The 27,362-nt window shown below is 52.2% G+C and overlaps 1 protein-coding gene across 1 annotated transcript in view; it reads right to left on the bottom strand.

Annotated features, from left to right (window-relative positions):
* Window positions 1-271: 271 nt before the first annotated feature.
* LOC119972889 (potassium voltage-gated channel subfamily H member 7-like) overlaps window positions 272-27,362 on the bottom strand; it is a 101,304-nt gene continuing 74,213 nt past the window's right edge. Inside the window, exons 4-5 of the mRNA XM_038810433.1 lie at window positions 2,039-2,464; window positions 272-394 (exon numbers count right to left, since the gene is read on the bottom strand). Of these exons, the coding sequence (XP_038666361.1) occupies window positions 272-394; window positions 2,039-2,464 (549 nt within the window). The remainder of the gene's footprint in view (window positions 395-2,038; window positions 2,465-27,362) is intronic.

Raw genomic sequence — 27,362 nt, 5'->3', positions numbered from 1 at the left:
CAGGCTCTCCGTTCCTACCAGGAAAGTCTGATTCGTTCAGCTCTGTGCAATGTCGAGCTGGTCCTAGCTCTTCCCCTGTGGATTCCCAGTCTGTAAACTGCAGTCTCTCACAGTGCGCCATGCTTTCATCATTACCCTTTACCGTACTTCCTTCTGGCTCAATGAGGAGTCACTGCCTCGAGGAGCAACTACCAATGGTCAGTATTTTGCTTCTTTTGCAAATATTGATTTTGAACTATGCCCCCAAGGTTTTGGAAAGATGTCCATGTATTCAGACAGACTGTTCTGTCTCAAATTCCCTCGGATTCTCTTTGTTTCTTGACCCAGACATCACCAACCCTTTACTCAACAAGGCTGGGAAAAGCCATTTTGTGCCCATTTCCCAGGAGAACCTCTGGAAAAACATTGCAGCTGTTCCAAGAAGCAACAATGAACAGCAGCAGAGAGCTGGATTCACCGGGGGGGTGGGTCACAAAGCTGGCTTCCTCTATCCCTGGGGGGGGGGGGGGTCACAAAGCTGGCTTCCTCTATCCCTGGGGGGGGGGGGGGTCACAAAGCTGGCTTCCTCTATCCCTGGGGGGGGGGGGGGGGGTCACAAAGCTGGCTTCCTCTATCCCTGGGGGGGGGGGGGGGGGGTCACAAGCTGGCTTCCTCTATCCCTGGGGGGGGGGGGGGGGGGGGGATTGGGAGCTGGATTTCTCTGTAACCGGGCGTCACAGAGAAAGTTCTGCTCAGAAAGTAATCCATTCAGTCTAGAGGCAGCGAAGGGGCTTCACTTGCTCCACAAAGCTGCTCTCCAGCTGAGTCCAGCTGACAGGGCAAACAACAACTATTTGACTGCAGAAGCCATCGTGACTGTTCAACAAAACTCTTCAATTTCATTCCTTCTCTCCAGACAATTAACTGCCTGCACCATATTCCAAAGGACTGAACCGAATTTTATCTTTCGAAGCATCTTTTATTCTTGTCTGTGTTTAATGTTTGTGTGTTTATGTTCTGTAATTCTATAGAAGCAGTGTTTTGAAAGGTGAAGTAAGTTGTTTAATACTTGGGGGCGGGGCGGGGGGTGTTAATCTTATGCAGACAGGCTCGGTCTGTGAGGGTGGATGCTGTGAAGATGGGTGCTTTGAGTGTGGATGGTGATTAGGGACAGAGGGTCAAGGAGGTCGGAGGATATCGGAGGGCCAATGGGGGTCAGAGGGCCAAGGGGGAGGAGGGTCAAGGGGGTCAGAGTGTCAAGGAGGTCGGAGGGCCAATGGGGGTCAGAGGGCCAAGGGGGGAGGACGGTCAAGGGGGTCAGAGTGTCAAGGGGGGAGGAGGGTATTGGAGGGCCAATGGGGGTCAGAGGGCCAAGGGGGGAGGAGGGTCAAGGGGATCAGAGTGTCAAGGAGGTCGGAGGGCCAATGGGGGTCAGAGGGCCAAGGGGGAGGAGGGTATTGGAGGGCCAATGGGGGTCAGAGGGCCAATGGAGGTTGGAGGGCCAATGGGGTCGGAGGGTCAAGGGGGTCGGTGGGTCAAGGGGGTCGGAGGGTCAAAGGGTCAAGGGAGTCAGAGGGCCAAGGGGTTCGGAGGATATATTTGTGGCAGGAATGTGGGGTTGGATTACAATCAGATCAGCCATGATGGTACTGAATCATCGAATCATGGAATTTACAGTGCAGAAGAAGGCCATTCAGCCCATCGAGTCTGTTCCGGCCCTTGGAAAGAGCATCCCCACTTAATCCCCACGCCTCCACCCTATCCCCTTTATCCCCGTAACCCAGTCTGATCTTTTTGGACACAAAGGGGCAATTTAGCATGGCCAATCCACCTAACCTGCACATCTTTGGACTGTGGGAGGAAACCGGAGCACCCGGAGGAAACCCCCGCGGACACGGGGAGAACGTGCAGACTCCGCACAGACAGTGACCCAAGCCGGGAATCGAACCTGTGACCCTGGCGCTGTGAAGCAACTGTGCTAACCACTGTGCTACCGTGCCGCCCAAATGATGCAGCAGGACCCGAGGGGCCGAGTGGCCTGGGTTGGGATATTTCTCACCTCGTCAGAGCCAGATCGGAAAATGAGAAGATCGAAAGGAATTGCAGCCATCATGTCGATGAGGAACCAGCCCTTGAAGTAATGGAAGGCGATTTTACTGGGGTGACTGACAACTTCATCATTAATGTTCACGTAGGTGGTGCGGAAGTTGATGAGAATGTCGATGATGAACATGATGTCCACGATCAGATCCACCACGTTTAGTGGATTACAGGAATATCCACAGTCTCGCCGCTTCAACTCTCCCTGATCATTGAGTAAGAAGGCGGCAGAATAGGGAGTGAAGATGGCCGTGTAAATAACCAGCAACAGGATCAGCCAATCCCACACCGCCTTGAATGGGCTGTAGTGAAGAATGGTCCATTTGTGGATCCGTGGAGCTTGGAGTTTATATTCAGGAAGGACGTCGGCTCCCAGTGACAGAACCTGCGGGGAAAATATGTGCATCTGATTCAATGAATAACAGACAGAATCGCACCAACCAATCACAGAGGGTTCATGTCGCATAATTCAATCAATCAGTGAACCCAAAAAAACACCAGCTGACCCCGAATCCCAAACCCCAATGAGGGGCACAGTCCGAGGGTGATTTTGACACTGAGCTAATATTCCCCAGGCCCAGGCTAACACATCAATAATCCCCAGGCCCAGGCTAACCCATCAATAATCCCCAGGCTCAGGCTAACGCATCAATAATCCCCAGGCCCAGGCTAACCCATCAATAATCCCCAGGCCCAGGTAAATACATCAATAATCCCCAGGCCCAGGGTAACCCATCAATAATCCCCAGGCCCAGGCTAACGCATCAATAATCCCCAGGCCCAGGCTAACCCATCAATAATCCCCAGGCCCAGGCTAACCCATCAATAATCCCCAGGCCCAGGCTAACCCATCAATAATACCCAGGCCCAGGCTAACGCATCAATAATCCCCAGGCCCAGGCTAACCCATCAATAATCCCCAGGCCCAGGCTAACCCATCAATAATCCCCAGGCCCAGGCTAACCCATCAATAATCCCCAGGCCCAGGCTAACGCATCAATAATCCCCAGGCCCAGGCTAACACATCAATAATCCCCAGGCCCAGGCTAACCCATCAATAATCCCCAGGCCCAGGCTAACACATCAATAATCCCCAGGCCCAGGGTAACCCATCAATAATCCCCAGGCCCAGGCTAACACATCAATAATCCCCAGGCCCAGGCTAACACATCAATAATCCCCAGGCCCAGGCTAACCCATCAATAATCCCCAGGCCCAGGCTAACCCATCAATAATCCCCAGGCCCAGGCTAACCCATCAATAATCCCCAGGCCCAGGCTAACCCATCAATAATCCCCAGGCCCAGGCTAACCCTTCAATAATCCCCAGGCCCAGGCTAACCCATCAATAATCCCCAGGCCCAGGCTAACACATCAATAATCCCCAGGCCCAGGGTAACCCATCAATAATCCCCAGGCCCAGGCTAACCCATCAATATTCCCCAGGCCCAGGCTAACCCATCAATAATCCCCAGGCCCAGGCTAACACATCAATAATCCCCAGGCCCAGGCTAATACATCAATAATCCCCAGGCCCAGGCTAACCCATCAATAATCCCCAGGCCCAGGCTAACACATCAATAATCCCCAGGCTAACACATCAATAATCCCCAGGCCCAGGCTAACCCATCAATAATCCCCAGGCCCAGGCTAACACATCAATAATCCCCAGGCCCAGGCTAACCCATCAATAATCCCCAGGCCCAGGCTAACCCATCAATAATCCCCAGGCCCAGGCTAACCCATCAATAATCCCCAGGCCCAGGCTAACCCATCAATAATCCCCAGGCCCAGGCTAACACATCAATAATCCCCAGGCCCAGGCTAACCCATCAATAATCCCCAGGCCCAGGCTAACCCATCAATAATCCCCAGGCCCAGGCTAACACATCAATAATCCCCAGGCCCAGGCTAACCCATCAATAATCCCCAGGCCCAGGCTAACCCATCAATAATCCCCAGGCCCAGGGTAACCCATCAATAATCCCCAGGCCCAGGTAAATACATCAATAATCCCCAGGCCCAGGCTAACCCATCAATAATCCCCAGGCCCAGGCTAATACATCAATAATCCCCAGGCCCAGGTAAATACATCAATAATCCCCAGGCCCAGGCTAACACATCAATAATCCCAGGCCCAGGCTAACACATCAATAATCCCCAGGCCCAGGTAAATACATCAATAATCCCCAGGCCCAGGCTAACACATCAATAATCCCCAGGCCCAGGCTAACCCATCAATAATCCCCAGGCCCAGGCTAACCCATCAATAATCCCCAGGCCCAGGCTAACCCATCAATAATCCCCAGGCCCAGGCTAACCCATCAATAATGCCCAGGCCCAGGCTAACCCATCAATAATCCCCAGGCTCAGGCTAACACATCAATAATCCCCAGGCCCAGGCTAACCCATCAATAATCCCCAGGCCCAGGCTAACCCATCAATAATCCCCAGGCCCAGGCTAACCCATCAATAATCCCCAGGCCCAGGCTAACCCATCAATAATCCCCAGGCCCAGGCTAACCCATCAATAATCCCCAGGCCCAGGCTAACGCATCAATAATCCCCAGGCCCAGGCTAACCCATCAATAATCCCCAGGCCCAGGCTAACACATCAATAATCCCCAGGCCCAGGCTAACCCATCAATAATCCCCAGGCCCAGGCTAACCCATCAATAATCCCCAGGCTCAGGCTAACCCATCAATAATCCCCAGGCTCAGGCTAACCCATCAATAATCCCCAGGCCCAGGTAAATACATCAATAATCCCCAGGCCCAGGCTAACCCATCAATAATCCCCAGGCCCAGGCTAACACATCAATAATCCCCAGGCCCAGGCTAACACATCAATAATACCCAGGCCCAGGCTAATACATCAATAATCCCCAGGCCCAGGCTAACCCATCAATAATCCCCAGGCCCAGGCTAACACATCAATAATCCCCAGGCCCAGGCTAACCCATCAATAATCCCCAGGCCCAGGCTAACACATCAATAATCCCCAGGCCCAGGCTAACCCATCAATAATCCCCAGGCTCAGGCTAACACATCAATAATCCCCAGGCCCAGGCTAACACATCAATAATCCCCAGGCCCAGGCTAACCCATCAATAATCCCCAGGCCCAGGCTAACCCATCAATAATCCCCAGGCCCAGGCTAACCCATCAATAATCCCCCAGGCCCAGGCTAACACATCAATAATCCCCAGGCCCAGGCTAACCCATCAATAATCCCCAGGCCCAGGCTAACCCATCAATAATCCCCAGGCCCAGCCTAACCCATCAATAATCCCCAGGCTAACACATCAATAATCCCCAGGCCCAGGCTAACACATCAATAATCCCCAGGCCCAGGCTAACCCATCAATAATCCCCAGGCCCAGGCTAACACATCAATAATCCCCAGGCCCAGGCTAACCCATCAATAATCCCCAGGCCCAGGCTAACACATCAATAATCCCCAGGCCCAGGCTAACCCATCAATAATCCCCAGGCCCAGGGTAACCCATCAATAATCCCCAGGCCCAGGCTAACCCATCAATAATCCCCAGGCCCAGGCTAACACATCAATAATCCCCAGGCCCAGGCTAACACATCAATAATCCCCAGGCCCAGGCTAATACATCAATAATCCCCAGGCCCAGGCTAACGCATCAATAATCCCCAGGCCCAGGCTAACCCATCAATAATCCCCAGGCCCAGGCTAACCCATCAATAATCCCCAGGCCCAGGCTAACCCATCAATAATCCCCAGGCCCAGGCTAACCCATCAATAATCCCCAGGCCCAGGCTAATACATCAATAATCCCCAGGCCCAGGCTAACACATCAATAATCCCCAGGCCCAGGCTAACCCATCAATAATCCCCAGGCCCAGGCTAATACATCAATAATGCCCAGGCCCAGGTTAACACATCTGCTGGAATTTTAATTCAATTAATAAATCTGGAATTAAAAGTTAATCCGAGAGATAACATGCAAAAAAGAAGCAGGAGGAGGCCATTCAGCCCTTCGAGTCTGCTCTGCCATTCGGCCCTTCGAGCCTGCTCTGCCATTCATTATCATCATGGCTGATCATCAAGTTCAATACCCTGATCCCCCCCCCCCTGCCCCACCCCCCATATCCAGGATATGAGGATAGCAAATGTGGTCCCTTTGTTCAGGAAGGGGAGTAGAGATAACCCCGGTAACTATAGGCCGGTGAGCCTAACGTCTGTGGTGGGTAAAGTCTTGGAGAGGATTATAAAAGATACGATTTATAATCATCTAGATAGGAATAATATGATTAGGGATAGTCAGCATGGTTTTGTGAAGGGTAGGCCATGCCTCACAAACCTTATCGAGTTCTTTGAGAAGGTGACTGAACAGGTAGACGAGGGTAGAGCAGTTGATGTGGTGTATATGGATTTCAGTAAAGCGTTTGATAAGGTTCCCCACGGTCGTCTATTGCAGAAAATACGGAGGCTGGGGATTGAGGGTGATTTAGAGATGTGGGGCGAAATTCTCCGACCCCATGCAGGGTCGGAGAATCGGCCGGCGGCGGCGTTAATCCCGCTCCCGCAGAGTTTTTAAATCTCTGACCGGCCAAAAACCGGCGCTGTGCAAATCCCGCCGGCAGCCTCTGAAAACAGCTGGCGCCGGCAGGATTTCATTTTTTTTTTAGTTTCCACAAATCTCCGGCCCGGATGGGCCGAAGTCCCGCCGACGTGGCCACGGGTCACGTCAGCGAAAATCACAGTTGCTTTAAAACGGCGTCAACCATTGATGATGGTTGACGCCGTTCAGTGTCGGGGGGGGGGGTTGCGGCATCGGGGGGGGGGGGTTGCGGCATCGGGGGGGGGTGGGTTGCGGCATCGGGGGGGGGTTGCGGCATCGGGGGGGGGTTGCGGCATCGGGGGGGGGTGGGTTGCGGCATCGGGGGGGGGTGGGTTGCGGCATCGGGGGGGGTTGCGGCATCGGGGGGGGTTGCGGCATCGGGGGGGGGTTGCGGCATCGGGGGGGGTTGCGGCATCGGGGGGGGGTTGCGGCATTGGGGGGGGTTGCGGCATCGGGGGGTGGGTTGCGGCATCGGGGGGTTGCGGCATCGGGGGGGGGTGCGGCATCGGGGGGTGGGTTGCGGCATCGGGGGGGGGTGGGTTGCGGCATCGGGGGGGGGTTGCGGCATCGGGGGGGGTTGCGGCATCGGGGGGGGTTGCGGCATCGGGGGGGGGTTGCGGCATCGGGGGGGTTGCGGCATCGGGGGGGGTTGCGGCATCGGGGGGGGTTGCGGCATCGGGGGGGGGTTGCGGCATCGGGGGGGGTTGCGGCATTGGGGGGGGTTGCGGCATCGGGGGGGGTTGCGGCATCGGGGGGGGTTGCGGCATCGGGGGGGGGTTTGGGGGCAGCGGCGTGCAGAGAGGCGGGGCGACGGATGCCCGGGGCCAACGCACCGTCGCCCCCCCTCTGCACGCAGCTGCCCCTACCCCAACCCCCCCTCACCACCCCTACCCCCTTCACCACCCCTACCCCCCACTAACGCCGCACCCCCCCCACCCAGCACTAACGGAGGAAGGAAGGGGGGGAGGAGGAAGGAGGGGGGACGGAGGAAGGAAGGGGGGGAGGAGGAAGAAGGGGGGGAGGAGGAGAGAGAGGGGGTGTGGGTTCCGGCCTTCAGAGGGAGGGGGACGGGGTGTGGGTACCGGCGTTGAGGGGGGGGACCCGGCGTTGAGGGGGGGGGGGTTGCGGCGTTGCGAGAGATGGGGGGGGCGGCGTTGCAGGGGGTAGGGGGGGTGGGGAGGGGGGTAGGGGTGGTGGGGAGGGGGGTAGGGGTGGTGGGGAGGGGGGTAGGGGTTGTGGGGAGGGGGGTAGGGGTGGTGGGGAGGGGGGTAGGGTTGGTGGGGAGGGAGGTAGGGGTGGTGGGGAGGGGATAGGGGTGGTGGGGAGGGAGGTAGGGGTGGTGGGGAGGGGGGTAGGGGTGGTGGGGAGGGAGGTAGGGGTGGTGAGGGGGGGGTGGTTGGGGTAGGGGGCAGCGGCGTACAGAGGGGGGGGGCGACGGTACGCTGGCCCCGGGCATCCGTCGCCCCCCCTCTCTGCACGCCGCTGCCCCCAACCCCCCCCCCGATGCCGCCAAAACCCCCCCCGATGCCGTAACCCCCCCCCCCAAATGCCGGAAACCCCCCCCGATGCCGCAACCCCCCCCCCCGATGCCGCAACCCCCCCCCCCCCCCCCAAAAACGCCGGGTCTCACCACTTCCGCAGCTGGTGAAACTGACGCGTATCGCGTCAGTCAGCTGCTGGCTCCTCCAGGAACGGAGAATCGCCGCCTAAAAGAAGGCCCCCACACCGGAGTCATCTACACCAATTTTGCTCGCCGGAAATCGGCGTTACGACGGTCTGCAGAGAATTTCGCCCCTGGATCAGAAATTGGCTAGTTGAAAGAAGACAGAGAGTGGTAGTTGATGGGAAATGTTCAGAATGGAGTTCAGTTACGAGTGGCGTACCACAAGGATCTGTTTTGGGGCCACTGCTGTTTGTCATTTTTATAAATGACCTAGAGGAGGGCGCAGAAGGATGGGTGAGTAAATTTGCAGACGACACTAAAGTCGGTGGAGTTGTAGACAGTGCGGAAGGATGTTGCAGGTTACAGAGGGACATAGATAAGCTGCAGAGCTGGGCTGAGAGGTGGCAAATGGAGTTTAATGTGGAGAAGTGTGAGGTGATTCACTTTGGAAAGAATAACAGGAATGCGGAATATTTGGCTAATGGTAAAATTCTTGGTAGTGTGGATGAGCAGAGGGATCTCGGTGTCCATGTACATAGATCCCTGAAAGTTGCCACCCAGGTTGATAGGGTTGTGAAGAAGGCCTATGGTGTGTTGGCCTTTATTGGTAGAGGGATTGAGTTCCGGAGCCATGAGGTCATGTTGCAGTTGTACAAAACTCTAGCACGGCCGCATTTGGAGTATTGCGTACAGTTCTGGTCGCCTCATTATAGGAAGGACGTGGAAGCTTTGGAACGGGTGCAGAGGAGATTTACCAGGATGTTGCCTGGTATGGAGGGAAAATCTTATGAGGAAAGACTGATGGACTTGAGGTTGTTTTCGTTAGAGAGAAGAAGGTTAAGAGGTGACTTAATAGAGGCATACAAAATGATCAGAGGGTTAGATAGGGTGGACAGTGAGAGCCTTCTCCCGCGGATGGAGGTGGCTAGCACGAGGGGACATAGCCTTAAATTGAGGGGTAATAGATATAGGACAGAGGCCAGAGGTAGGTTTTTAACGCAAAGAGTGGTGAGGCCGTGGAATGCCCTACCTGCAACAGTAGTGAACTCGCCAACATTGAGGGCATTTAAAAGTTTATTGGATAAGCATATGGATGATAATGGCATAGTGTAGGTTAGATGGCCTTTAGTTTTTTTCCATGTCGGTGCAACATCGAGGGCCGAAGGGCCTGTACTGCGCTGTATCGTTCTATGTTCTATGTTCTATATCCCTTGATCCCTTCAGCCCCAAGGGCGATATCTAATTCCTTCTTGAAATTACAAAGAACAAAGAACAAAGAACAGTACAGCACAGGAACAGGCCCTTCGGCCCTCCAAGCCCGTGCCGACCATGCTGCCCGACTAAACTACAATCTTCGACACTTCCTGGGTCCGTATCCCTCTATTCCCATCCTACTCATGTATTTGTCAAGATGCCCCTTAAATGTCACTATCGTCCCTGCTTCCACCACCTCCTCCGGCAGCGAGTTCCAGGCACCCACTACCCTCTGTGTAAAAAACTTGCCTCGTACATCTCCTCTAAACCTTGCCCCTCGCACCTTAAACCTATGCCCCCTAGTAATTGACCCCTCTACCCTGGGGAAAAGCCTCTGACTATCCACTCTGTCTATGCCCCTCATAATTTTGTAGACCTCTACCAGGTCGCCCCTCAACCTTCGTCGTTCCAGTGAGAACAAACCGAGTTTATTCAACCTCTCCTCATAGCTAATGCCCTCCGTACCAGGCAACACCCTGGTAAATCTCTTCTGCACCCTCTCTAAAGCCTCCACATCCTTCTGGTAGTGTGGCGACCAGAATTGAACACTATACTCCAAGTGTGGCCTAACTAAGGTTCTATACAGCTGCAACATGACTTGCCAATTCTTATACTCAATGCCCCGGCCAATGAAGGCAAGCATGACGTATGCCTTCTTGACTACCTTCTCCATCTGTGTTGACAGTGCAGCACTCCCTCAGTACTGACCCTCTGACAGTGCAGCACTCCCTCAGTACTGACCCTCTGACAGAGCAGCACTCCCTCAGTACTGACCCTCTGACAGAGCAGCACTCCCTCAGTACTGACCCTCTGACAGTGCACACTCCCTCAGTACTGACCCTCTGACAGTGCGGCACTCCCTCAGTACTGACCCTCTGACAGTGCGGCACTCCCTCAGTACTGACCCTCTGACAGTGCACACTCCCTCAGTACTGACCCTCTGACAGTGTAGCACTCCCTCAGTACTGACCCTCTGACAGCGCGGCACTCCCTCAGCACTGACCCTCTGACAGTGCGGCACTCCCTCAGTACTGACCCTCTGACAGTGCGGCACTCCCTCAGTACTTACCCTCTGACAGTGCAGCACTCCCTCAGTACTGACCCTCTGACAGTGCGGCACTCCCTCAGTACTGACCCTCTGACAGTGCGGCACTCCCTCAGTACTGACCCTCTGACAGTGCAGCACTCCCTCAGTACTGACCCTCTGACAGTGCGGCACTCCCTCAGTACTGACCCTCTGACAGTGCAGCACTCCCTCAGTACTGACCCTCTAACAGTGAGGGACTCCCTCAGTACTGACCCTCTGACAGCGCGGCACTCCCTCAGCACTGACCCTCTGACAGTGCGGCACTCCCTCAGTACTGACCCTCTGACAGTGCGGCACTCCCTCAGTACTTACCCTCTGACAGTGCAGCACTCCCTCAGTACTGACCCTCTGACAGTGCGGCACTCCCTCAGTACTGACCCTCTGACAGTGCGGCACTCCCTCAGTACTGACCCTCTGACAGTGCAGCACTCCCTCAGTACTGACCCTCTGACAGTGCGGCACTCCCCCAGTACTGACCCTCTGACAGTGCAGCACTCCTCAGTACTGACCCTCTGACAGTGAGGGACTCCCTCAGTACTGACCCTCTGACAGTGCGGCACTCCCTCAGTACTGACCCTCTGACAGTGCGGCACTCCCTCAGTACTGACCCTCTGACAGTGCAGAGCTCCCTCAGTACTGACCCTCAGACCGTGCAGCACTCCCTCAGTACTGACCCTCTGACAGTGAGGGACTCCCTCAGTACTGACCCTCTGACAGTGCAGCACTCCCTCAGTACTGACCCTCTGACAGTGCAGCACTCCCTCAGTACTGACCCTCTGACAGTGCGGCACTCCCTCAGTACTGACCCTCTGACAGTGCAGCACTCCCTCAGTACTGACCCTCTGACAGTGCAGCACTCCCTCAGTACTGACCCTCTGACAGTGCGGCACTCCCTCAGTACTGACCCTCTGACAGTGCGGCACTCCCTCTGTACTGACCCTCTGACAGTGCAGCACTCCCTCAGTACTGACCCTCTGACAGTGCGGCACTCCCTCAGTACTGACCCTCTGACAGTGCAGCACTCCCTCAGTACTGACCCTCTGACAGTGCGGCGCTCCCTCAGTACTGACCCTCTGACAGTGCAGCACTCCCTCAGTACTGACCCTCTGACAGTGCGGCACTCCCTCAGTACTGACCCTCTGACAGTGCGGCGTTCCCTCAGTACTGACCCTCTGACAGTGCGGCACTCCCTCAGTACTGACCCTCTGACAGTGCGGCACTCCCTCAGTACTGACCCTCTGACAGTGCAACGCTCCCTCAGTACTGACCCTCTGACAGTGCGGCACTCCCTCAGTACTGACCCTCTGACAGTGAGGGACTCCCTCAGTACTGACCCTCTGACAGTGCAGCACTCCCTCAGTACTGACCCTCTGACAGGGCAGCACTCCCTCAGTACTGACCCTCTGACAGTGCGGCACTCCCTCAGTACTGACCCTCTGACAGTGCAGCACTCCCTCAGTACTGACCCTCTGACAGTGCGGCCACTCCCTCAGTACTGACCCTCTGACAGTGCGGCACTCCCTCAGTACTGACCCTCTGATAGTGCGGCACTCCCTCAGTACTGACCCTCTGACAGTGCGACACTCTCTCAATACTGACCCTCTGACAGTGAGACACTCCCTCAGTACTGACCCTCTGACAGTGCGACACTCTCTCAATACTGACCCTCTGACAGTGAGACACTCCCTCAGTACTGACCCTCTGACAGTGCGGCACTCCCTCAGTACTGACCCTCTGACAGTGCGACACTCTCTCAATACTGACCCTCTGACAGTGCAGCACTCCCTCAGTACTGACCCTCTGACAGTGCGACACTCTCTCAATACTGACCCTCTGACAGTGAGACACTCCCTCAGTACTGACCCTCTGACAGTGCAGCACTCCCTCAGTACTGACCCTCTGACAGTGCAGCACTCCCCCAGTACTGACCCTCTGACAGTGCGGCACTCTCTCAGTACTGACCCTCTGACAGTGAGACACTCCCTCAGTACTGACCCTCTGACAGTGCAGCACTCCCTCAGTACTGACCCTCTGACAGTGCAGCACTCCCTCAGTACTGACCCTCTGACAATGCGGCACTCCCTCAGTACTGACCCTCTGACAGTGCAGCACTCCCTCAGTACTGACCCTCTGACAGTGCAGCACTCCCTCAGTACTGACCCTCTGACAGTGCAGCACTCCCTCAGTACTGACCCTCTGACAGTGCGGCACTCCCTCAGCACTGACCCTCTGACAGTGCAGCACTCCCTCAGTACTGACCCTCTGACAGTGCAGCACTCCCTCAGTACTGACCCTCTGACAGTGCAGCACTCCCTCAGTACTGACCCTCTGACAGTGCAGCACTCCCTCAGTACTGACCCTCTGACAGTGAGACACTCTCTCTTGCTTCTCATTCGATCGTGGCAGCAAATGAGGCCAGGTTTACACCACCAGGGGTAATGTGCAGCATCTGGACACCACAGTCTGGGGGCATTGGCCAGAGTTCGGGTCCAGCTGGGTATTGATGCTAAATGTGGTCCTGGCTTGTCAGAGTTTCTCTCAAACTGTACTCCTCTCTGCGCTTCCTGACCTTGGTCTCTGGCAGTGACGTTGGTACAATTAGTTAGAATTTTCTGTCTGTTCTTCCTCCTTCCCTTTATGTTGGAGATGGAGTAGATGCTGATTTGCATTGACAGGATTGTGGAATGTCTGATTGCTCTGGCAGCTCACAGCTGCCCACAGTTCAGATGTTTCCCTTCATTACACTGAAGGATTTGGCTGATTGAAGCAGCAACTGATTCTTATCCCTCCTAACATCCACCCCGGTCACATGGAGACAATAATAATCCCAGACAATCAATCTTCAGCCACTCCCCCACCATTCATCTGCCAGCTAGCAATCATCCCTCCAAAATCTCAGTGGCTGCCCCACGGAGCCTAAAGCAGGGCCTGAGCCAATATCCCGGGAATGTGGGTCATTCTGCGTGGGTCTGCACCGAGCTGAGGGTGCACTGTTCTGGGGGTATCGGGGAGGCTGAGGGTATTTTGTGTCGGGGAGCGAATTGACATTCCCAATCCCTATCGGAGCGATTGTACATTATTCCCATTCACTATCGGAGCGAATGTACATTATTCCCATTCCCTATCGGAGCGGTTGTACATTATTCCCATTCCCTATCGGAGCGAATGTACATTATTCCCATTCCCTATCGGAGCGAATGTACATTATTCCCATTTCCTACCAGAGCGATTGTACATTATTCCCATTCCCTATCGGAGCGATTGTACATTATTCCCATTCCCTATCAGTATGTAAATAGCCCAACTCGGGAAGGGGCCATACTGGACCTGGTATTGGGGAATGATCCCGGCCAGGTGGTTGATGTTTCAGTCGGTGATTACTTTGGGAATAGCGATCACAATTCCGTAAGTTTTAGAATACTCATGAACAAGGACAAGAGGGGTCCGAAAGGAAGAGTGCTAAATTGGGGAAAGGCAGAGTATAACAAAATTCGGCAGGAGCTAGGGAATGTGGATTGGGAACAGCTGTTTAAGGGTAAATCCACATTTGAAATGTGGGAGTCTTTTAAGGAAAGGTTGATTAGAGTGCAGGACAGACATGTCCCTGTGAAAATGAAAGATAGAAATGGCAGATTAGGGAACCATGGATGACGGGTGAAATTGTGAGACTAGCTAAGATGAAAAAGGAAGCATACATAGGATCGAGGCGACTCAAAACTGATGAAGCTTTGGAGGAATATCGGGAAAGTAGGACGAATCTCAAACGCGCAATAAAGAGGGCTAAAAGGGGTCATGAAATATCTTTGGCTAACAGGGTTAAGGAAAATCCCAAAGCCTTTTATTCGTATGTTAGGAGCAAGAGGGTAACTAGGGAAAGGATTGGCCCACTCAAAGACAAAAGAGGGAATTTATGCATGGACTCAGAGGAAATGGGTGAGATTCTTAATGAGTACTTTGCATCGGTATTCACCAAGAAGAGGGACATGACGGATGTTGAGGCTCGGGATGGATGTTTAAATACTCTCGGTCATGTCGGCATAAGGAAGGGGGAGGTTTTGGCATAAGGTGGACAAGTCGCCAGGACCGGATGGGATCTATCCCAGGTTACTGAGGGAAGCGAGGGTTGAAATAGCTGGGGCCTTAACGGATATCTTTGTAGCATCCTTGAGCACGGGTGAGGTCCCGGAGGACTGGAGAATTGCTAATGTTGTCCCTTTGTTTAAGAAGGGTAGCAGGGAAAGTCCAAGGAATTACAGACCTGTGAGCTTGACGTCAGTGGTAGGCAAACTGTTGGAGAAGATACTGAGGGATAGGATCTATTCACATCTGGAAGAAAATAGACTTATCAGTGATAGGCAGCATGGTTTTGTGCAGGGAAGGTCATGTCTTACAAACCTAATAGAATTCCTTGAGGAAGTGACAAAGTTAATTGATGAGGGAAGGGCTGTAGATGTCGTATACATGGACTTCAGTAAGGCGTTTGATAAGGTTTCCCATGGCATGTTGATGGCAAAAGTGAAGTCTTATGGGGTTCAGGGTGTACTAGCTAGATGGATAAAGAATTGGCTGGGCAACAGGAGACAGAGAGTAGTGGTGGAAGGGAGTGTCTCAAAATGAGAAGGGTGACTAGTGGTGTTCCTCAGGGACCCGTGCTCGGACCACTGTTGTTTGTGATCTACATAAATGACCTGGAGGAAGGTATAGGTGGTCTGATCAGCAAGTTTTCAGATGATACTAAGATTGGTGGAGTTGCAGATAGCGAGGAGGACTGTCAAAGAATACAACAAAATATAGATTGATTGGAGAGTTGGGCAGAGAAATGGCAGATGGAGTTCAATCCATACAAATACGAGGTGATGCATTTTGGAAGATCAAATTCAAGAGCGGACTATATGGTCAATGGAAGGGTCCTGGGGAAAATTGATGTACAGAGAGATCTGGGAGTTCAGGTCCATTGTACCCTGAAGGTGGCAACGCAGGTCGATAGAGTGGTCAAGAAGGCATACAGCATGCTTGCCTTCATCGGACGGGGTATTGACTACAAGAGTAGGCAGGTCATGTTACAGTTGTATAGGACTTTGGTTAGGCCACATTTGGAATACTGCGTGCAGTTCTGGTCGCCACATTACCAGAAGGATGTGGATGCTTTGGAGAGGGTGCAGAGGAGGTTCACCAGGATGTTGCCTGGTATGGAGGGTGCTAGCTATGAAGAAAGGTTGAGTAGATTAGGATTGTTTTCGTTGGAAAGATGGAGGTTGAGGGGGGACCTGATTGAGGTCTACAAAATTATGAGAGGTATGGACAGGGTGGATAGCAACAAGCTTTTCCCAAGAGTGGGGTGTCAGTTACAAGGGGTCACGATTTCAAGGTGAGAGGGGGAAAGTTTAAGGGAGATGTGCGGGGAAAGATTTTTACACAGAGGGTGGTGGGTGCCTGGAACGCTTTGCCAGCGGAGGTGGTAGAGGCGGGCACGATAGCATCATTTAAGAGGCATCTAGACAGGTATATGAATGGGCGGGGAACAGAGGGAAGTAGACCTTGGAAAATAGGAGACAGGTTTAGATAAAGGATCTGGATCGGCGCAGGCTGGGAAGGCCAGAGGGCCTGTTCCTGGGCTGTAATTTTCTTTGTTCTATCGGAGCGAATGTACAGTATTCCCATTCCCTATCGGAGCGAATGTACATTATTCCCATTCCCTATCGGAGCGAATGTACATTATTCCCATTCCCTATCGGAGCGAATGTACAGTATTCCCATTCCCTATCGGAGCGAATGTACATTATTCCCATTCCCTATCGGAGCGAATGTACAGTATTCCCATTCCCTATCGGAGCGAATGTACAGTATTCCCATTCCGTATCGGAGCGAATGTACATTATTCCCATTCCCTATCGGAGCGAATGTAAATTATTCCCATTCCCTATCGGAGCGAATGTACATTATTCCCATTCTCTATCGGAGCGAATGTACAGTATTCCCATTCCCTATCGGAGCGAATGTACAGTATTCCCATTCCCTATCGGAGCGAATGTACATTATTCCCATTCCCTATCGGAGCGAATGTACAGTATTCCCATTCCCTATCGGAGCGAATGTACAGTATTCCCATTCCCTATCGGAGCGAATGTACATTATTCCCATTCCCTATTGGAGCAAATTATTCCCATTCCCTATTGGAGAGAATCAACATTCTCCCCATTCCCTATCGGAGCTAATTGACATTCCCCCCATTCCGTATTGCAGCGAATGTACATTATGTGGGCAGCACGGTAACACACTGGTTAGCACTGTTGCTTCACAGCTCTAGGGTCCCAGGTTCGATTCCGGCTTGGGTCACTGTCTGTGCGGAGTCTGCACATCCTCCCCGTGTGTGCGTGGGTTTCCTCCGGGTGCTCCGGTTTCCTCCCACAGTCCAAAGATGTGCAGGTTAGGTGGATTGGCCATGCTAAATTGCCCTTAGTGTCCATAAAGATTAGGAGGGGTTATTGGGTTATGGGGATAGGGTGGAAGTGAGGGCTTAAGTGGGTCGGTGCAGACTCAATGGGCCGAATGGCGTCCTTCTGCACTGTATGTCCTATGTACAAAATATATATATATCTATGTCTACGTCTTCCTATTCCTTTGGAGCTAATGGTCATTATTCCCATTCCCTATCGGAGAGAATCAACATTCTCCCCATTCCATATTGGAGCGAATGGACATTATTCCCATTTCCTGTCAGAGAGAATGGACTTTATTCCCATTCCCTATCGGAGAGAATGGACATTATTCCCTTTCCTATCGGAGAGAATGGACTTTATTCCCATTCCCTATCGGAGAGAATGGACATTATTCCCTTTCCTATCGGAGAGAATGGACTTTATTCCCATTCCCTATCAGAGAGAATGGACATTATTCCCATTCCCTATTGGAGAGAATGGACATTATTCCCTTTCCTATCGGAGAGAATGGACATTATTCCCATTCCCTGTCAGAGAGAATGGACATTATTCCCATTCCCTATCGGAGAGAATGGACATCATTCCCATTCCCTATCGGAGAGAATGGACATTATTCCCATTCCCTATCGGAGAGAATGGGCATTATTCCCATTCCCTATCGGAGAGAATGGACATTATTCCCATTCCCTATCGGAGAGAATCAACATTCTCCCCATTCCATATTGGAGCAAATGGACATTATTCCCATTCCCTATCGGAGAGAATGGACATTATTCCCATTCTTTATTGGAGAGAATGGAAATTATTCCAATTCTGTATTGGAGAGAATGGACATTATTCCCATTCCCTATCGGAGAGAATGGACATTATTCCCATTCCCTATCGGAGAGAATGGGCATTATTCCCATTCCCTATCGGAGAGAATGGACATTATTCCCATTCCCTATCGGAGAGAATGGACATTCCCCCATTCCCTATCGGAGAGAATGGACATTATTCCCATTCCCTATCGGAGAGAATGGACATTCCCCCATTCCCTGTCGGAGAGAATGGACATTCCCCCATTCCCTATCGGAGAGAATAGACATTCCCCCATTCCCTATCGGAGAGAATGGACATTCCCCCATTCCCTATCGGAGAGAATGGACATTCCCCCATTCCCTATCGGAGAGAATAGACATTATTCCCATTCCCTATCGGAGAGAATGGACATTCCCCCATTCCCTATCGGAGAGAATGGACATTATTCCCATTCCCTATCGGAGAGAATGGACATTCCCCCATTCCCTATCGGAGAGAATGGACATTATTCCCATTCCCTGTCGGAGAGAATGGACATTCCCCCATTCCCTGTCGGAGAGAATGGACATTCCCCCATTCCCTGTCGGAGAGAATGGACATTATTCCCATTCCCTATCAGAGAGAATGGACATTATTCCCATTCCCTATCGGAGAGAATAGACATTATTCCCATTCCCTATCGGAGAGAATGGACATTATTCCCATTCCCTATCAGAGAGAATGGACATTCCCCCATTCCCTGTCGGAGAGAATGGACATTCCCCCATTCCCTGTCAGAGAGAATGGACATTCCCCCATTCCCTGTCGGAGAGAATGGACATTATTCCCATTCCCTATCAGAGAGAATGGACATTATTCCCATTCCCTATCGGAGAGAATAGACATTATTCCCATTCCCTATCGGAGAGAATGGACATTATTCCCATTCCCTATCAGAGAGAATGGACATTCCCCCATTCCCTGTCGGAGAGAATGGACATTCCCCCATTCCCTGTCGGAGAGAATGGACATTCCCCCATTCCCTGTCGGAGAGAATGGACATTATTCCCATTCCCTATCAGAGAGAATGGACATTATTCCCATTCCCTATCGGAGAGAATGGACATTATTCCCATTCCCTATCGGAGAGAATGGACATTCCCCCATTCCCTATCGGAGAGAATGGACATTCCCCCATTCCCTATCGGAGAGAATGGACATTATTCCCATTCCCTGTCAGAGAGAATGGACATTCCCCCATTCCCTGTCGGAGAGAATGGACATTATTCCCATTCCCTATCAGAGAGAATGGACATTATTCCCATTCCCTATCGGAGAGAATGGACATTCCCCCATTCCCTATCGGAGAGAATGGACATTCCCCCATTCCCTATCGGAGAGAATGGACATTCCCCCATTCCCTATCGGAGAGAATGGACATTCCCCCATTCCCTGTCGGAGAGAATAGACATTCCCCCATTCCCTGTCGGAGAGAATGGACATTCCCCCATTCCCTATCGGAGAGAATGGACATTCCCCCATTCCCTGTCAGAGAGAATGGACATTCCCCCATTCCCTATTGGAGAGAATGGACATTCCCCCATTCCCTATCGGAGAGAATGGACATTCCCCCATTCCCTATCGGAGAGAATGGACATTCCCCCATTCCCTATTGGAGAGAATGGACATTCCCCCATTCCCTGTCGGAGAGAATGGACATTCCCCCATTCCCTATCGGAGAGAATGGACATTATTCCCTTTCCTATCGGAGAGAATGGACTTTATTCCCATTCCCTATCGGAGAGAATGGACATTATTCCCTTTCCTATCGGAGAGAATGGACTTTATTCCCATTCCCTATCAGAGAGAATGGACATTATTCCCATTCCCTATTGGAGAGAATGGACATTATTCCCTTTCCTATCGGAGAGAATGGACATTATTCCCATTCCCTGTCAGAGAGAATGGACATTATTCCCATTCCCTATCGGAGAGAATGGACATCATTCCCATTCCCTATCGGAGAGAATGGACATTATTCCCATTCCCTATCGGAGAGAATGGGCATTATTCCCATTCCCTATCGGAGAAATTGGCCATTATTCCCATTCCCTATCGGAGAGAATCAACATTCTCCCCATTCCATATTGGAGCAAATGGACATTATTCCCATTCCCTATCGGAGAGAATGGACATTATTCCCATTCTTTATTGGAGAGAATGGAAATTATTCCAATTCTGTATTGGAGAGAATGGACATTATTCCCATTCCCTATCGGAGAGAATGGACATTATTCCCATTCCCTATCGGAGAGAATGGGCATTATTCCCATTCCCTATCGGAGAGAATGGACATTATTCCCATTCCCTATCGGAGAGAATGGACATTCCCCCATTCCCTATCGGAGAGAATGGACATTATTCCCATTCCCTATCGGAGAGAATGGACATTCCCCCATTCCCTGTCGGAGAGAATGGACATTCCCCCATTCCCTATCGGAGAGAATAGACATTCCCCCATTCCCTATCGGAGAGAATGGACATTCCCCCATTCCCTATCGGAGAGAATGGACATTCCCCCATTCCCTATCGGAGAGAATAGACATTATTCCCATTCCCTATCGGAGAGAATGGACATTCCCCCATTCCCTATCGGAGAGAATAGACATTATTCCCATTCCCTGTCGGAGAGAATGGACATTCCCCCATTCCCTATCGGAGAGAATGGACATTATTCCCATTCCCTATCGGAGAGAATGGACATTCCCCCATTCCCTATCGGAGAGAATGGACATTCCCCCATTCCCTGTCGGAGAGAATGGACATTATTCCCATTCCCTATCGGAGAGAATGGACATTCCCCCATTCCCTGTCGGAGAGAATGGACATTCCCCCATTCCCTATCGGAGAGAATGGACATTCCCCCATTCCCTATCGGAGAGAATGGACATTATTCCCATTCCCTATCAGAGAGAATGGACATTCCCCCATTCCCTGTCGGAGAGAATGGACATTCCCCCATTCCCTGTCAGAGAGAATGGACATTCCCCCATTCCCTATCGGAGAGAATGGACATTCCCCCATTCCCTGTCAGAGAGAATGGACATTCCCCCATTCCCTGTCGGAGAGAATAGACATTATTCCCATTCCCTATCAGAGAGAATGGACATTATTCCCATTCCCTGTCGGAGAGAATGGACATTATTCCCATTCCCTGTCGGAGAGAATGGACATTATTCCCATTCCCTATCGGAGAGAATGGACATTATTCCCATTCCCTATCGGAGAGAATGGACATTCCCCCATTCCCTGTCGGAGAGAATAGACATTCCCCCATTCCCTATCGGAGAGAATGGACATTCCCCCATTCCCTGTCGGAGAGAATGGACATTATTCCCATTCCCTATCGGAGAGAATGGACATTCCCCCATTCCCTGTCGGAGAGAATGGACATTCCCCCATTCCCTATCGGAGAGAATGGACATTCCCCCATTCCCTATCGGAGAGAATGGACATTATTCCCATTCCCTATCAGAGAGAATGGACATTCCCCCATTCCCTGTCGGAGAGAATGGACATTCCCCCATTCCCTATCGGAGAGAATGGACATTCCCCCATTCCCTGTCAGAGAGAATGGACATTCCCCCATTCCCTGTCGGAGAGAATGGACATTCCCCCATTCCCTATCGGAGAGAATGGACATTCCCCCATTCCCTGTCAGAGAGAATGGACATTCCCCCATTCCCTGTCGGAGAGAATAGACATTATTCCCATTCCCTATCAGAGAGAATGGACATTATTCCCATTCCCTGTCGGAGAGAATGGACATTATTCCCATTCCCTGTCGGAGAGAATGGACATTATTCCCATTCCCTATCGGAGAGAATGGACATTATTCCCATTCCCTATCGGAGAGAATGGACATTCCCCCATTCCCTGTCGGAGAGAATAGACATTCCCCCATTCCCTATCGGAGAGAATGGACATTCCCCCATTCCCTGTCAGAGAGAATGGACATTCCCCCATTCCCTATCGGAGAGAATAGACATTATTCCCATTCCCTATCGGAGAGAATAGACATTATTCCCATTCCCTATCGGAGAGAATGGACATTATTCCCATTCCCTATCGGAGAGAATGGACATTCCCCCATTCCCTATCGGAGAGAATGGACATTCCCCCATTCCCTATCGGAGAGAATGGACATTCCCCCATTCCCTATCGGAGAGAATGGACATTCCCCCATTCCCTGTTGGATGGCTCCTTTCCTGATCATTATAGTCTCTGTCACTCCTCTCCTGTGCCTCAATCGGAATGTTAGAAAATCAGGACGGGAACGGGGTAAATTCTCCACAGCCAGATTCAGCTTTGTAGGAATTTAACAGAATTCTGTCGCTTTTCAATCCTACCCCTCGAGAAACTTGCCCAGAAGTCTGTCTCTTTCTGGCCCTCTGAACTGCCATCATTACTTTGTGATTTGTCAATCTCTTTCCCCAGATCCCTCTGCTCGTCAACGTGAATCAGAATAACAACCATCAAACACACATCTGTCCAAACGCTCAGGCTAAAGCATTTCCAGCCGTCTTCAACAAGAGTAGATGCTCCATCTCGGTCTCCTCCGGAGGTCCCAGTATCACAGATGTCAGTCTTCAGCCAATACGATTCACTCCACGTAATATTGAGAATCGGCTGAAGACACTGGATATTGCAAAGGCTCTGGGCCCTGACAATATCACAGCAATAGTACCGAAGGCGTGTGCTCCAGAACTTGCCGCACCCCCTAGCCAAGCTGTTCCAGTACAGCTACAACACTGGCATCTACCCGGCAATGTGGGAAATTACCCAGGGGTGTCCTGTACACAAGAAACAGGACAAATCCAACCCAGCCAATTACTGCCCTGTCAGTCTGCTCTCCATCCTCAGCATCCTTGAAGAAGCCAGGAGCAGCAGCATCAAGGCCATGATCATCCGAAACCAACTCCGCTAGGCCCCCCATGTGCTGAGGATCGCAAAGTTCCAATATCAAAGCTAATCTTCTTCACCCAACTCACGGAAGGATCCTGAAGAAGAGGACAAAGGAAGTTCTTCAAAGACATGTTGTCGGCTTACCTCAAGAAGTGCGACATAGACATTGTTACAATGCCCTGGGAAAGTGCACAGCCAATTCTAGCCCCACTTGACCCGGAAGCACAAAACAACACAAGGATTAATCCCGGATAGTCAGCATGGTTTTGTCAAAGAGGGACCGTGTCTTGCAAGTTTGACTGAATTTTTTGAGGAAGTGACTAGGTGTGTAGATCAGGGTAGTGTGGTTGATGTAGTCTACATGGCCTTTAATAAGGCTTTTGACAAGGTCCCCCATGGGATGAAGAAGGTAAGAGCCATGGGATCCAAGGCAATTTGACAAATTGGATCCAAACCTGGCTCAGTGGCAGGAGGCAGAGGGTGATGGTTGAAGGTTGTTTTTGAGACTGGAAGCCTGGGTCCAGTGATGTTCCACAGGGATCGGTGCTGGGCCCCTTGATGGAGGAGGTATGATCAGTAAGTTTGCAGATGACACAAAAATTGGTGGTGTGGTGAATAGTGAGGAGCAAGGCCTTAGATTTCATGATGATATAGACGGGCTGGTTAGATGGGCAGAAGAGCGGCAAATTGAATTTAACCATGAAAAGTGTGAGGTGAGACAATTTGGGAGGATTAACGAGGCAAGGGAATGTACAGTGAATGGTTGGACCCTGGGAAGTACAGAGGATCACAGCTGTGCAGGTTCACAGATCTCTGAAAACAGCAGGACTGGGAGATAAGGTGGTTCAGAAAGCGTATCGGATAAAGTGGAGTTGGGAATGGAGATCAATTGGGGAGTATGGAGTGAGGCACTGCGAAGGGTAAACGGGATCTCCTCTTGTGCATGGATGAGCCTGATACAGTTTAAGGTGGTGCACAGGATGCATATGACTCGGGCGAGAATGAGTGGGTTCTTTCAGGGGGTAGCAGATGAGTGTGTGAGGTGGGGGGGGGGGGGGGGGGGCAGCGAATCATACGCACATGTTTTGAGGTTGTGAAAAATTGGGAAGATTCTGGGCGGGAGTGTTCGTGGTCTGAGCCAGGATAGTGGAGGAGGGAGTGGACCCGGACCCTTTGGTGGCGATATTTGGGGTTTCAGAGAAGCCGGAGCCCATGGAGAGGAGGAAGGCCGATGTCTTGGTCTTCGCCTCTCTGATTGCACAGCGGCGAATTCTGCTGGAGTGGCGGTCGGCATTGCCACCGGGGGTAGCAGCATGGCTGGGTGACCTGTATGACTTCCTGCGGTTAGAGAAGATAAAGTCTGGGTTAAGGGGCTCAGCAGGGGAGTTTGAGAAAAGGTGGGGGATGTTTGTGACCGTGTTTGAGGAACTGTTCGTCGCGGGGGGGGGGGGGGGGGGGGGGGGGTAGGGGGAGGGTGGCTGGGTGTAAAAGGGGGGCAATCTGTACAGACTATTGGGAAGTATGGTTCCCGGGATGTTTATTCGCTGTAACCTGTTTTTGTTGATTGTTAAATTCTTCACCCGGTAGTCTGGCTCAATAAAATGAGAGATGGATTTGTAGGTATAGTATCATTTAATAATAACTAACTTGCAAGGCTGGCTTACTGGGAGAACTCCAGGACACACAGCTGCCTCCTGTGAGTTCCGCAGTAAGTGAGACAGAAGACAAAAGGGTTTCTGCTGATGTATTCAAAATCACAGTAAGAGTCACATATAAGCTTCCCATTGGTCATTCTATACACCTTCTGACCTGGCCCTATATCCTAATTGGTCACTTTGCATTGTAACCCCAGCATCCTCTTCACCTTCTGACCATGCGGCCACCCTCCCCCGATAGTTTCAAAGAGGCTTTGGCTGAATCTCTTTGTTCTTTGTCTGTGAGCCCCCTACCATCAGCCGGCCCTACTAACTATCCTATCTTAACTAATAATTCTAATTTTATCACATTCATTTATTCATTTCCTCATTTTGATACATGTCTGTCATAAAATACATTTAAAAAAAAATAAAGTCTATGTGATTCTTGCCTTTATTAACTGAGACGTTGAATATAAGAGCAGGGAGGTAATGCTGGAACTGTATAAAATGCTGGTTAGGCCCCAGCTGGAGTACTGTGTGCAGTTCTGGTCACCGCCCTATAGGGAGGATGTGATTGTTCTGGAGAGGGGGCTGAGGGGATTCACCAGGATGTTCACAGAAGCACAGAATAATTCAGTGCAGAAAGGGCCCTTCAGCCCATCGAGTCTGCACCGATACAAGAGAAACAGCTGACCTGCCCACCGAACCCCATTGGGCAGCACTTGGCCCATAGCCCTGAATGCCATAACGTTGCCAAATGCCCTTCCAGGTACTTTTTAAAGGATGTGAGGCAACCCGCCTCTACCCCCCCCCCCACCCCCCTCCCAGGCAGTGCATTCCAGACCCTCACCACCCTCTGGGTAGAAAAGCTTTTCCTCAAATCCCCCCTAAGCCTCCCACCCGTCACCTTGAACTTGTGTCCCCCTCGTAACTGACCCTTCAGTAAGGGGAACAGCTGCTCCCTATCCACCCTATCCACGCCCCTCATAATCTTGTCCACCTCGATCAGGTCGCCCCTCAGTCTTCTCTGCTCCAGAGAAAACAACCCAAACCTATCCAACCTCTCTTCATAACTGTTTCATCCCAGACAGCATCCTGGTGGCATCCCCGGGGGCGACGGTGTCAGATATGGATCAGCGTGACCAAGGCCTGGGGCATTCTGTGCAGGCAGGGGGCCGAGGCCCAGGACAGGGCTGCCCTCTCACAGGCAGGGGGCCGAGGCCCAGGACAGGGCTGCCCTCTCACAGGCAGGGGGCCGAGGCCCAGGACAGGGCTGCCCTCTCACAGGCAGGGGGCCGAGGCCCAGGACAGGGCTGCCCTCTCACAGGCAGGGGGCCGAGGCCCAGGACAGGGCTGCCCTCTCACAGGCAGGGGGCCGAGGCCCAGGACAGGGCTGCCCTCTCACAGGCAGGGGGCCGAGGCCCAGGACAGGGCTGCCCTCTCAGAGGCAGGGGGCCGAGGCCCAGGACAGGGCTGCCCTCTCACAGGCAGGGGGCCGAGGCCCAGGACAGGGCTGCCCTCTCACAGGCAGGGGGCCGAGGCCCAGGACAGGGCTGCCCTCTCACAGGCAGCCATGTGCCACAGCCACCTGGATATTGCAGCGGCCTCCTCAGCTTGGCCCAGTCACAGCGGGTCATTGCTGGGAACGCCGGCGGCATTGCCCAGGCGCTGGCCGGCGTGGCACAGACACTGGGAAAGGTGTCCCAGACCCAGAGGGAGAGGCCCAGTCCCAGAGGGAGGTGGCCCAGTCCCAGAGGGAGGTGGCCCAGTCCCAGAGGGAGGTGGCCCAGTCCCAGAGGGAGGTGGCCCAGTCCCAGAGGGAGAACATAAGAACATAAGAACTAGGAGTAGGAGTCCGCCATCTGGCCCCTCGAGCCTGCTCCGCCATTCAATGAGATCATGGCTGATCTTTTGTGGACTCAGCTCCACTTTCCGGCCCGAACACCATAACCCTTAATCCCTTTATTCTTCAAAAAACTATCTATCTTTACCTTAAAAACATGTAATGAAGGAGCCTCAACTGCTTCACTGGGCAAGGAATTCCATAGATTCACAACCCTTTGGGTGAAGAAGTTCCTCCTAAACTCAGTCCTAAATCTACTTCCCCTTATTTTGAGGCTATGTCCCCTAGTTCTGCTGTCACCCGCCAGTGGAAACAACCTGCCCACATCTATCCTATCTATTCCCTTCATAATTTTATATGTTTCATATACATAGAATTTACAGTGCAGAAGGAGGCCATTCGGCCCATCGAGTCTGCACTGGCTCTTGGAAAGAGCACCCTACCCAAGGTCAACACCTCCACCCTATCCCCATAACCCAGTAACCCCACCCAACACTAAGGGCAATTTTGGACACTAAGGGCAATTTATCATGGCCAATCCACCTAACCTGCACATCTTTGGACTGTGGGAGGAAACCGGAGCACCCGGAGGAAACCCACGCACACACGGGGAGGACGTGCAGACTCCACACAGACAGTGACCCAGCCGGGAATCGAACCTGGGACCCTGGAGCTGTGAAGCGATTGTGCTATCCACAATGCTACCGTGCTGAGGGGGGATCTTTCGATAAGATCCCCCCTCATCCTTCTAAATTCCAACGAGTACAGTACCAGTCTACTCAACCTCTCCTCGTAATCCAACCCCTTCAGCTCTGGGATTAACCACGTGAATCTCCTCTGCACACCCTCCAGCACCAGTACGTCCTTTCTCAAGTAAGGAGACCAAAACTGAACACAATACTCCAGGTGTGGCCGCACTAACACCTTATACAATTGCAACATAACCTCCCTAGTCTTAAACTCCATCCCTCTAGCAATGAAGGACAAAATTCCATTTGCCTTCTTAATCACCTGTTGCAC

The sequence above is a fragment of the Scyliorhinus canicula genome, chromosome 10 (genome assembly GCF_902713615.1).
Source record: "Scyliorhinus canicula chromosome 10, sScyCan1.1, whole genome shotgun sequence".
Taxonomy (NCBI): domain Eukaryota; kingdom Metazoa; phylum Chordata; class Chondrichthyes; order Carcharhiniformes; family Scyliorhinidae; genus Scyliorhinus; species Scyliorhinus canicula.
Note: the sequence above shows the minus strand (reverse complement) of the source record. Positions and strands in the feature narration are given on the sequence as shown.